This window comes from Zootoca vivipara, chromosome 4, assembly GCF_965207765.1.
Source record: "Zootoca vivipara chromosome 4, rZooViv2.hap1.1, whole genome shotgun sequence".
Lineage (NCBI taxonomy): Eukaryota > Metazoa > Chordata > Lepidosauria > Squamata > Lacertidae > Zootoca > Zootoca vivipara.
In genome coordinates this window covers 11,644,508-11,657,738 of record NC_142587.1, presented here as the reverse complement: position 1 = coordinate 11,657,738, position 13,231 = coordinate 11,644,508, and the positions used below count along the sequence as shown (strand labels likewise).

General features: G+C 41.7%; 1 protein-coding gene across 10 annotated transcripts in view; it reads right to left on the bottom strand.

The window, feature by feature from the left end:
* Positions 1–12,302, bottom strand: part of SCEL (sciellin) — a 51,006-nt gene extending 38,704 nt beyond the window's left edge. For 5 of the 10 annotated variants that reach the window (XM_088667482.1, XM_088667483.1, XM_088667484.1 and 2 more), the window contains exons 1-3: positions 11,941–12,079; positions 2,500–2,572; positions 368–485 (exon numbers count right to left, since the gene is read on the bottom strand). In XM_088667482.1, the coding sequence (XP_088523608.1) occupies positions 368–485; positions 2,500–2,542 (161 nt within the window). In that variant the 5' untranslated portion in view covers positions 2,543–2,572; positions 11,941–12,079. Of the gene's footprint in view, positions 1–367; positions 486–2,499; positions 2,573–11,940 lie in introns of all 10 variants that reach the window. The other 5 variants (XM_035115239.3, XM_035115243.3, XM_035115241.3 and 2 more) reach the window with 3 other exon arrangements.
* Between the last annotated feature and the right edge of the window lie 929 nt (positions 12,303–13,231).

Below are 13,231 nucleotides of genomic sequence, written 5' to 3'. Positions count from 1 at the left end.
AATAAACTTCAGTAGTTAGAAGAACTTGGACTTTGTGTGTTCTTAAAAGGCTTTTTATCCAAAGGCTATACAAGCTACCGCTGTGCGTGAAATAAGGAGAACGAACTCTGCATTCTCACTACCAAGCCCGGGTCCACGGAGCAGAAACCGCAGCGAGAGTGTGCCTGGCGACATAAGTGGCTCCTAATTGAGTCGTAAATCGCTCAATAGAGCCCTATACCTGTCACATGCCTTTCGAGGACTACAAAACATGAAGTTTGTCCACGGCAAGCCTCTTGGCAGGCCACAATACCAAGCTGCTGGGCAATGTTTGAATTAGTAGATCACAACAAGATAAAAGCCAAAATGTGTGGTCCCCCCCCCTTACTTTTCCTCCTCAGGTCTTTTCTTTATCCAGCTGTTATCTTGTAACAGGGTCCTCTTCTTGTTGACCTCATTAATAACTTGCTGTCTACTCTTCATTGCAATGGAAGCATTCTTCGTATCTATTAGTGCACAGGCAAGAAAATTAGAAATTACATAACAAATGTTATTTTTGATCAAATATATGGAGAGCTGCAGCATTGTTCACTTTGCAGATTTCATTGATGTGTGCTATAGTTTCTAATAAAATCTCTATCTTAAAATAGTAATTAAGAGGAGGAGTGTGGGACTGGGAAAGTTCCCAGATAAACCTCAAAGCTGAAATCAGGGTGGTAGACTATTGCCTACATGTCACACAACTATTAACTATTTTGTGAGAAATACCTACAGTGCAACCCTGAACATTTCTACTGAGACACAAGCTTCATTGAGTTCAGTGAGTTTTTCTACCAGGCTGGGTTGCACAGGATCAGAGCCCGCTGCATGTGAAATCTCTTGCGACACTATACCAGGGTTCGCCTTAAGGATGCAGTCCTATAGGCTTAGAATGTTGACCAACATCATGGTGTTATCTTTCCAATGCATAATTAAAAACATCAACCCAATTTTCAGTAAACTTGGTTTTTTTTCTCATTGTCTTCCTCCTAAATGCTTCCAAATGCTTCCCATAATTGCTTCAACGTCAAGCCATGACAAACATTATATCTGTGCAAGCATTTCAACTTGGCTAATGGGACTGTGCCCCTTTTCCTCCCCCATCCCATGCACTGTTCTGGGGACTCTGCCAGCCCTCCCTTGGGACCAACTGGGGGAGCATGGGGTGTGGGGAGAGGAAGGGGAAAGTTCCATGACACAAGTGGAAATATTTGCACATGGCTTCCACTTATGGGGCACGTTAGGTGAATCCCATCCAAAGTGCTATACAACATAATACAAAAATGAGAATCAATATAAAACTTTTAAAAACCTGAAAACACATCCCATCCAGTATAAGAAGCCACCATATCTAAAACTCTTCAAATTAATCTTATTATTTATTGCAGGTCTACTCAGCAGTAAATCTCACTGAGTACAATGGGGCTTAAAGGTAAAGGTAAAGGGACCCCTGACCATTAGGTCCAGTCATGACCGACTCTGGGGTTGCGCGCTCATCTCACATTATTGGCCAAGGGAGCCGGCGTATAGCTTCCAGGTCATGTGGCCAGCATGACAAAGCCACTTCTGGCAAACCAGAGCAACACACGGAAACACCGTTTACCTTCCTGCCTGAGCGGTACCTATTTATCTACTTGCACTGGTGTGCTTTCGAACTGCTAGGTTGGCAGGAGCTGGGACCGAGCAATGGGAGCTCACCCCATCACAGGGATTCGAACCGCCGACCTTCTGATCGGCAAGCCCTAGGCTCAGTGGTCTAACCCACAGCGCCACCTGGGTCCCTGGGGCTTACTTCCAGTTAACTGTGTACAGGATTGCACTCAAAGTCTGTTCACACATTTGCCATATTCCTTGAAACCTCTCTGAACTAGTTCCCCCACCACAAGATTTTATTAAAGCTTTAATGAAAGCTAAACCTCTCTGAGTGAGTTGAAACATTTGCTTTCTTCCAGTTTGCAGCTCTGCACAAATGTACTGTTGTCAGCAAAAGCTCGATATTCAGTACATTTTATTGTATTTTATTGCTATGGCTAGTGGCTGATGCAAAAAAAGATTCTTCTGCTTTTGCTTGATAAGGTTTTTTTTTAAAAAAAATGATTATATTGCATTTGTGAGGTGCTTCTGGCTGAATGCAAGACATTGACAGCACACTCTTATGCGTTTTTGCTCAAAAGGAAGCCCAACTGTGTCCAATGGGGTTTCTAGATCCACTTGGACCAATGCAAGTAGAGGTGTAGCGGCAGCCATCTCAACTGATCTCAAGACCAGTTTGAGATAATAGCATAACCAAAAAAAAAAAAAAAACAAGGGTTAATCAGCATGTAGTTAAATTTGAAGTACAGCTGACACAAAATGCAAAGGGTTGGAAGACGTTTTGCCAATCTGTTGGTTTGACATTTTAAAAAGAGGGGGCTATGTTATTTTCCCCAACCCCTTGGCTAACTCAACAGAACCAGAACAGAAAGAATGACACCACGTTACCACTTTTGTTAGGGGACGGTTTTCCCACAGTGAAGGTTGTCATTTTGTTCAGAGGTGTTTTCTTTACGGTGCACTGAAAGAAAGTAAAAATACGAGAGATTAAGTATGGGGCGGTGGGTGGGTGGGTGGGAGGAGACCCAATCTGGCAAAAGACATAAATGGCAGGCTAAACTAATGAGACCACAGCTCTTCCTTAGCCTCACTTTCCAGATGCCAGATGCTTTCATATAACTGAACATAAGAAGAATCCTGATGGGTCAGGCTATTTAGCCAAGTATCCTGTTTCCCACAATGCCCAATCGGCCAATAGCCCTTTCCTGTTGTTGTTCCAAGCAGCTGGTATTCAGTGGGATATTGTCTCTGATTCAAACCTGGAGTTACACATGGACATTTTGACTAGCCACAACTCAATACATCTCAAGCAAGGACCCGAGTCCTCACTTAAGCTGTCAGTTCACACAGGTCTCAAATAATATGAATGGGCTATTTGCTTCACTGAGATGCGGAGGAATGGGAGAGACTCCTTTTCCCCAACACACAGAGCAGTCAGCTGCTGTAAGAGAGGTTTCAATATTGGCTTGCTGACATTTCTTCTGCAGACAGGAGGCAGGAACAGCTGCCCACCCTCCTCAGCAGCTTTTGTTGTCTTTTAAAGCTGGCATTCCTTATTTGCTCTGCTTTAGACTATTCAGCAGAGACCCTCTGCTGTCTGATTCCTGACCACACAACTAAACAAGGACTCAGGAGCTTCTAGGTCTTATGCATGACCACCGCTAACTAAAAGTCTGGTGGCAATTTTTAGAAAGGGAAAGAAGGGAACGAGCTAAAGTATCCAATTAAATAAATAATGGTTGGCGTCAACTTCCCTCCAACTGGCTGTGTGTACATGTAAGTTTTGGTACAAATGACAAAAAAAGACCAGTTTTTTAGATACAATAAATGACTGTGCCACAGAAAAAGCACAAAAACAGGAGAAGAGAGTATATATTCAACGTAATCGCTCACACACTGCTTGGATATAGTGACTGCAACATTATTAAATTTAAAATCAACTACTACTTTCCACCTGGGCAGATGAGGCTCGGCAACCTGGGAAGGTAGCCCACCTAGGAGAAGGCAAACTCTGATCCTAAACCTCTACAGTGGTACCTTGGTTTACGAACTTAATCCGTTCCGGAAGTCTGTTCTTAAAGCAAAGCGTTCTTAAACCAAGGCATGCTTTCCCATAGCAGAGGGGGGACGGGACTCAATTTACAATTGGAACACACTCAACAGGAAGTGGAACACGGTCTGCTTCTAAGGCAAAGTTCACAAACCAAAACACCTACTTCCGGGTTGGCAGCATTCTTAATCCAAGTTGTTCATAAAATAAGCTGTTCTTAAACCTAGGTACCACTGTACTGCCTTTGCAGGAGATATTCGATAGAAGAAACAGCTAAGGGGTAAACCCTACAGAAATCTGGAGTCCCTAAGACAGTTGAATAGTGCCAAGTCCTCCATAGGAAACAAAGCAAATGTCAGTACATTGATCAGAAGGTGCTGCACAACACCATGTTTTACGTTCAATTCCCAGGGTGTTCTGCAGCACGATAAAGGGGCAAGAGAGATAGACTCTTCCACCAGTCCCAGCCAAGGGATTCTAGTTGATTCTTTTTTTCAAAAGAAAGGAGAAAGTTTAAATTGTTTGCTATCACGAGTATTGTAACAACCGGGGCATTGAATAACAGGCCTGAACAATTGTGACTCATCAAGCTGACTGCAGATCATCAACCTATGGGAGAACAATACATCTCCTGTTTTTAATGCTTGCTGGAGAAGGTGACACCAAGGCTATTTCTGAGCATCTAGCAGTACACTTAGGTCAGTAGGTAGCAACTGGCTTGGTGGATCACAGATTGTTCAGGCCCTTTAAAACAAGTATTTCATAAATGACTCTGAAAACAGTATCAGACTGAGGCCAAAAACCTTGGCCCTGCCACACCTATTAATTTATACCTTTTTGCATAAGCTTCAGAATTCTACTTGTTGATCATGAAAATATTAGTAACACCCTTGCCCTTTCAATTTACATGTCATATTCATTGGCAAAGTGCAATAGGCAGAACATATGACGGGAAGCTTTTCTTCTCACCCAACAACAACAAATATGTTCAAGCCTTCTGTAAGAAATTGTTTTGAAATGCTCACTGGGCATTACGCCAACATGGAGCATTTCCTAGTAGCCACTCTTTTTATACTATCAGATAAGCTTTGTTGGGGACGGGGTGGGGATAGTTGCTTTTTGGTTTCGGGTTTATGTTGTTTCGGTAGCTACTGCCATTCTAAAGAAAGGCTATCCCAAGGTGCTTGATCAATTTAAAAGCTACAAGAAAGGTGCTGGATGCTCATTGTGGCTGCTTTTTATTTTTCCCATGCTATCTGAACGAGAGGAATTTTGTTTTTATAAGCATTCGACCCTGGCAAAGCTTTCATTGCAAGACTCCACCTTCACAGACTGTTGACACTCTTTGGTATGCCAACATATAAATTAAAGGCTCCATGTTGCAAATTTGGATTTCATTTTGCATTTGCATTTTGCTTTTGAGGTTTAGGAGTCTCTTCCAGAATTGTTAAGGCTGTCATGCCTGTGTTGTTGTTTCATTATGTACCGGTAAATACTTTTCTAAAGCAAGGAAGGAAGGATGCACATTCTTGTCAACTTTAAAAACCTCCCAAAACTATATCAAGTGTGTGAAGAGGCAAACAAACAGCTCCCACAACCCCAAATTCCCTCCCAAGTTATGGCTTTGCTTGCTCTGGGCCACAGTGCAAGCATTTTACTCACTTTTGCCCTGTTGACAAACCTTTCTAGTATACAGGACATCTTAAACGATGCATGATACCAATTTCAGTTTTCAAGCCAGAGTATAAGACATTTGGTATACAGTATAATTCCCGTTGACTTATCTGGGTGTTTTAAAACAAATGGGGATGGGTGAGGGAAGCAAAAATAATGACACCCCCCCCATCGTTTTGATAATTTTAGTGACTGAAGTTGAAACAAACAAAAAACCCATTTCCTCCTCACTTGCTCTTATTTTAATTTTCCCAAAGGAGACCCAACTAATATTTTTTCAGCATGCAGCTTGAAAATGCTGTAATTACAGCCCCTCGGGCCAATATTCCTCTGAGCTCTAGCTCATGGTGGGATGATTTGAAATGAAACAATGCATATCTGCAAGATGTCTTGGGATGTTAAATTTGCATTGCAATTGAAAAAATATAAAAAAAATGCTTCTGGGAAGGCTGGGGAACAGTACAAATTGTGACTGCAGCCTTGTGACCTGGCAACCCTAAGAGGGCAAGAAATTAAATGGATGGGAAGGTCTGGATTTCATATGCTGATTTTAATTTTTAGACCCTAGAAGCAACAACTGCTTCTTCAAACAATCAAAAAAGTAACTTGGAGCACATATTGGAGTGTAAAGAAGATGGCTGATATGGAAGGGGTTAAGCACCTCCCCTGCTCCACCTGCTTTCCCACCACTGGGGTCTCCTTTTTCACATGTACTATGTAATTTAAAACATTTGGCTACAAGAAGTCAGAAAAGTAATTAGATCTGGTGGCAAAATCCATCCGTTCTTTATCACAGGCCAAAAGAAACTGGCACAGATCTCTTTGATAATAATGCCAGTTGTCTGGCTAGCTAAAGATAGGCTTTGATTTCACTGCAATAGATCTTGATTTGTATTATCCACATTTGATAACTGTTATTTATGAGGCTATGGTCTCCTGCCTAGACATCTCATGGTTTAGCAGCTCATTGTTCTCTGTAAGATTAAGCTCCCAAGCTCATTTATCCCTTTCTCTTCATCCCAAGATGAGAGTTCTTCTGCGGTGTCTGATCCATCTACCGCATGTACACCAGTGACCACCGATTATTTGGCCACTACTTCGCTTGTTTGTCGTACGCTGGTGAGTCATAGTTTCAGCATATACCAGGGTACTCACAATACGACAGCTCCGCGACAGGCACCCTTGTATTCAGCTGACAAACAAACATGAACCCAAAATAGCAAACAATCTTGGGTGGACTCCCATCTCCAAGTCATCATGATGTGAAGAAGCTTACAATACCAGCTCTCAACGGCTGAAAAAATGATGAAGGGCAGGTGCATTTTTGTGTTGCTGTCATGGGGTGTGTGTGTTTTAATCCACGCATGCTTACTTTTAGTTTTGATAACTCCATCCTGTTTGGACAAGGGAGTGTGGTAATTGGGTGTGGTGATTACTAAAGGAATGATGGCTTTTTTGGGGGGGGATGAGCTGGCGTCAAGGAGGGATGCAAAAGGTATTTCACATGTGAGGAGCGCAAGTCTGGCTCCAAAACTGGCACGGAATCACAAGGAAAAGGCACGCAGGTGAAATAAGGACCCTGGTGAAGCTATGTTTACCATGCAGATGCTGCTGGAAATGGCCTCCGTGTAATAACCAATCTATAGTATGGCAGGAGAATTTAACAGGGTGACCACTTAAGCATAATAATAAAAAAGGGAAATGCGTCACCGAAAAAAGGAGGGCAAATGAGGATTTGCATAACATTGAGCATAAGAACTTAAGAAGAGCCTGCTGGATCAGGCCAATGGCCCATCTAGTCCAGCATCCAGATCTTAGTGACTGGCCACATAAACATTAGGCATGCCAGCTTGTACGTATTAGCAAACTTAGATATCATTCCTGTAATTTTTAAAAGAAGTATAGTCTTGTCACATCCACAGCTCAGTGTTAGCTGCACCCACACTGTACATTTTAAGCAGTCTTATACCAGTTTGCTGGTTATATCTTTTCCCCAAAGAAACTGTAATCCTTTAAGGGCGCTGAGAGCTGCTAGGAGACCCCTTGCACAAAACCAGAAAACTTCAAAGGTGTGTGCTGAGAATTCACAATTGCCTGAGACAATAATAATAAATAAATAATAAATGAATAAATAAATAATACTATATTATTATTATTATTATTATTATTATTATTATTATTATTATTATTACCCCGCCCATCTGGCTGGGTTTCCCCAGCCACTCTGGGCGGCTTACAACAGAAAAATGAAATAAAACAAATAAACATTAAAAGCCTCCCTAAACAGGGCTGCCTTCAGATGTCTTCTAAAAATCTGGTAGCTATTTTTCTCTTTGACATCTGATGGGAGGGTGTTCCACAGGACAGGCGCCACCACCGAGAAGGCCCTCGGTGCTGGACCTCAGTGTCCGGGCAGAATGATGGGGGTGGAGACGCTCCTTCATGTATACTGGACTGAGGCCATTTAGGGCTTTAAATAAGACTGTGTATTATTTAGTTTCACACTTCCCGGGTGGAGCATTTTTGGTTATTTATCTGAATGCATGCTCTGTTGGTCTTAATCAGCATAATATAATCAACAAATTAGAAGGTGGGAACAAACAGAATAGGGAATTCCTATGCGTATTAATGGACAACATCAAAGTTGCTCTTCATATACAAATTCAAATGCATTCAGGGGTGGAGTACTCCAGTCTAATTTGAATGGGGGGGGAATGGATGGATCAACAGCTAAATAATGCTCAAATGTGGAAAAGGTATTTATACTGTATAAGTACCGTAGTTCCTAGGTAAGCTCCTAAGTGTGCCTCAGATCGCTTTTGCTGCTCCTACAACACACCCCTGTCCTTACGCCCTTGTTCCTGTGTGTGGCCCTTCACAGCTCCGGACAGGACTTTCCCTTTTAGCCAACAAGGCTTTCACTATCCTCAAGTTCCAGCTGTTATCCAGCTACCGTACATGATGGACCATATTGTACCAAGTTGATTTCCCAAATTGTACCTCAGCTGTCTATGTGAACTAAATAACCAGGCTCCTGGGGAAGGAGAGGCAGGTGTGTGTACACTTGCTAATGTTGGGTTGTAAACTTCATGCTCCTTGTTCTTTATCTCACCCTGGCCTAATTCTCCCATCTCTATTTTACCTATTATCCTGTGTATCCACAAGATTTAATTTCTCGCTGTGCCCCAGGCTCCAGAATCCACACCTTAACAAATTAAGGACAGTTTCCTGTAGCACTGAGAAAAGGGGTTAATTGCAGGGGGCAACATTAAGAAACAAACACAAAATAGGTTTACTGTATATTATAGACAATTAGCAGCATTACAGCTGCCTTTATTTTATCCCTCCTGAAACTTGTGGAGATTCTAAGTTCTCACTATTCAAATAAATCACTGCTACTATCTCACTTGATGCTTTTGAATTATGGTGCTGGAGGAGACTCTTGAGAGTCCCATGGACTGCAAGAAGATCAAACCTATCCATTAAGGAAATCAGCCCTCAGTCTTCGGAGCCCTCCCTGGGTGTTGCTCTTGGGAGGCAGGCTCCCATCACTCTTCTTCATCAAGCCAGTCCCTGACATGCTTCATATGTGCCAGGAGAAAGAGAAGAGCTCAGTTACGGACCACCAGAGCTAGAACAACCTTCTCAGTGATGCTCTAAGGTGCTGCCCTATGTGAGAAAGAGAATGAATGGCTTGTGGGTGAATGGTGTGCGTGCTTGGCTGCATGCCTGCCTGTGTGTGGCATTTGTGTAAATGGATGAGAGAGGACAAGAGAATGGGTGGGTGCATGGGAATAATGCTGGTGTTGAGTGTATGTGGATGGGAGGTGTTTGTGTGGGAGAAAGAGAATGAACGTATGAAGAAGAAGAAGAAGAAGAAGAAGAAGAAGAAGAAGAAGAAGAAGAAGAAGAAGAAGAAGAAGAAGAAGAGGAGGAGGAGGAGGAGGAGGAGGAGGAGGAGGAGGAGGAGGAGGAGGAGGAGGAGGAGGAGAGAAAGAGGTTGCGCCCTCAAGGAAATGCATCCATAGAATCATAGAGTTGGAAGAGACCACAAGGGCCATCCAGTCCAACCCCCTGCCGAGCAGGAAACACCACCAAAGCATTCTTGACATATGCCTGTCAAGCCTCTGCTTAAAGGCCTCCAAAGAAGGAGACTCCACCACACTCCTTGGTAGCAAATTCCACTGCTGAACAGCTCTTACTGTCAGGAAGTTCTTCCTAATGTTTAGGTGGAATCTTCTTTCTTGTAGTTTGAATCCATTGCTCCGTGTCTGCTTCTCTGGAGCAGCAGAAAACAACCTTTCACCCTCCTCTATACGACATCCTTTTATATATTTGAACATGGCTATCATATCACCCCTTAACCTTCTCTTCTCCAGGCTAAACATACCCAGCTCCCTAAGCCGTTCCTCATAAGGCACCCATTAACTTCAAAAAGATTACTCACCCCTGCTCTATTGCATACCCTCCAACATTTCTCCAATGACTGACTAGGTTGCCCCAGTCAATCTGGGCAGCTCCCAACATATTAAAAAACATTAAAAATTAAACATTTTAAACTTCCTTATACAGGGCTGCCTTCAAATGGCTCAGGGGTCAGATAACGTCATACCCTCCAACATTTCTCCAATGAAAATAGGGATGTCCCAAGGAAAAGCATGACATTCTGGGATCAAATCAGAAACTGGGACATTTTCTGTAAATTTGGGACTGTCCCTGGAAAGCAGGGATACTTGGAGGGTTGCTAATGCAGTTTTTATGATAGCACGCTGGAAGTAAAATTAAGTTTTGTAAAGTATATAGAATGTCAGAGCTTTTGTAAAACAGATTTAAAACAGGTGAAAGTCACTGGCAGCAGGATCTCCTAAGCAAGCATGATCTGATCCTTCTACACAGAGGAAATAATAATAATAGCCTATCTAACTACTGGTGTTTTAAGAAGGGCATCTTCACACTTTCAACTGCTGAGGTAATCATCTATGTAATACACAGATCTTTAGATAACCAGCAATAAAGGTCTGGTCAAAAACAACTAGGCAGTGGCACCCAAGTCTATGGGGAGCACTTAAATCGGGTTTATCCATTAAATGTGCACAGCTTGCAATGCAGCAGATAGAAGAATCAACCACAGAAAGGTTTACACCACTTCAGGAGCTCCGGTTTACCAGCAACCGTGTTCTGTAGTAGCTTAATGAGCATAGTAGTTAATACTATGGGAGCTGAAGCAATTGTTTATGCAGAACAGTTACAGTAAGTAGGGGAAACAGAAACAAAACCTTCTCAGCAAAAAGTTTCTCAGCGTAACCATGAATACAGTTAGGGTCTCCTTTGCATTGGTGTGTTAAAAACTGAATTCAGCTCATCATGGTGGCGGGCAAATAGTCATGAAACTAAGTAACCACCTGCTGTATCTCTGGACTTCATCAAGCAGACTGTTGTATAACTAGATGGACTCCAACTCTATGGTTAAATGAATCTGGGCCACCTTCAGTCATCAGAGGCAAGTGTAGTGACAGGTTGTAGTGACCCCGAGAATAGGTCTTCACAGCACATAGTTAATTAGATTAGGCCAAAATGGCAGTTAACTACATGCATGTCTTAGAAACCAAACTGATCACCAGGCTTCAATCTCATCTCACAACTTTCACACCCTAAATAGCATTTTTGCAGGCAGACATGTATTCTGCTTTGCACTTAAGGAATGACCTATTTAGTAAAATATGGTCATCATTATCTCAGTCATGGGAAATTACAAATACAAAAGAGAAGGTTTAACGACCCAGTACAAAAGTGTACTGCTGAAATTACTTGTCTATTCATAGCAAAGCAAGCTTCTGGAACTGGTTTTACAGGATTTGGGTGGAGAAGATTCTGCCTTGAAAGAAATTAATCTTTAAAATTGTACATAGCCTGAAATCAGCTACGGTAGTTAAAGATGACAAAATTTTGATTTGTGTGAATTTGTTTTCCTTCAAACACTCCTGTGCTTCAAATGTAAATTGTTTCATGGTGGAACATTTTGTACAACTTGAAACTTTTTTGTTATTTTGAAGAAAACAAAGCAAAACACCTTCCTTCAAAGATCTGCTACATTCTTGCAATAAAACAGAATTTCTAATCCCTGCCATCCACCCAATTTATTTCCTACTGTACTTTGTTTTTAAAGACATGTCTGATTTCTAATGCCCTTCCTATGAAAGGAACATACTGGTACATTTCACCACAATGCACTATAAGATTAACATGCATAAAATGTTACTCCTTCCACCATCTTCCATGTGTAAAAATAGATAAAAATATTAAGCCGTTTTCCTTCCAGAGTGAGTGCACACTAGAGTTATCATTTAAGCAAACAACTACAAATTAGAAAATCATTTTAACAAGCAAGTTTTCAAAACTCTAAAGTGATTTTGACAGCCCAGCTTTTGTGTAGCCTTTCAGAGGTTCCATCAGATTATACAGAGGTATATGAAGCAGGAATGTGGTAAAAGAATAATAATAAAAAACCAGTCCTCAAAACTGTGAAGTTGGCTGCTGTAGGTCCAATCTCACTGGAAGAGTTTGGCTTGTAACAATTCCGGGTATATATTAAAATCCATGCTTACCTCTTCAAACCATGAATGAAAAGGTCCAGAACCCGGCACCCAGTGGTCTCTGTTATGCAGTTCAGTTTAATGAAGAGCAGGATCGTCCTCCATCTGAGAGTCTTAACAGCTTGGAGGCTTCTCTACCAGAGGCTGACTCATTCAGGGAGGAGAAAGGAGGCGCAGAAGAGGGAGTTCACCTTGCACAAATACCAAATCAGTTAAAATCCACTGGCATATTTTTGTACTCTGCTCCATTCTCTCCTGTGATGCAGAGACAGATTGCAGCAGACAGCAAAAAAACATACAGGTTGCTAATGATAACAATACATTTTTGTTACAGGTGCCTAATCCCATAAAAAACAACAAGCCAGATGTTTGTCACTGTGCAATAGACCTATCACTTTACAGTAGTTGGAAGTTGAATGTGTATATATTTTTAAAAAAACAAAAAAACCCTGCCAAGCATCTGAGGAATCTTCAGGGCTGTAACCTGAGAAATTTACACGCTGCAGTCCCATGTCTATTGGCTGAAGAATTTCAGTCGTTTTGCTGAAGCCTTCTAAGAAGCTGACATTGTAGGAACTCCAGAAGAAAACCTGCTCTGCTCTGGAAAATCAGGTTTAGCTGTTAAGCAATCTGAAGTATAACTAAATAAAAGAGCTACAATTGCTGTTTGTACGGAAACGGGTACTTTTATTTATGCACTTCCTCTCCAAGGATGTAATTCTAATTCATGAAGAAGGTGGACATCCCGTAGATGTTGGGAGGCAACCAACATATGATGTCAGATTATGCACTATCATTCAGCATTAAGCACCCATGCCAAGAGGTGAGCCAAACAAATATTTAGCAAAATAATGATATATTTTTAAAAATAATAATAATCCAAGGCAATCTGGAGCCTGCTGTGAGGTATTCAATGTAGCATATATCTCTTTTGATTAAAACAAACCCTCAAAGTTAATTCCTGATTTTTAAATTGTTTTCTGTTAACTTAACATAAGTAAGAGGTTAAATACCATGAACCCAAGACAAAAATAACCAGGGACACCGTCGCCAATCTTTAACATAAATAGGTAGGCTCGGCCCAGACAGAAATCCCCCAAATTCCACCTCTAGACCAGCCCTTTAGCTTGAACATAATGGGTCAAAAAGTGGCAAGGGGCAGTAGGAGCTCTGCCTCCAATATCACTGATAACTGGGAAACAGTGGCCTGTGGGCGCTTTAATTGGAGAATAGCTTTTACCAAAGGTGTTGTGGACTTTGAAGAAGCATGAACTCAGGACGAAAGGAGAAACGAACTAAGAGG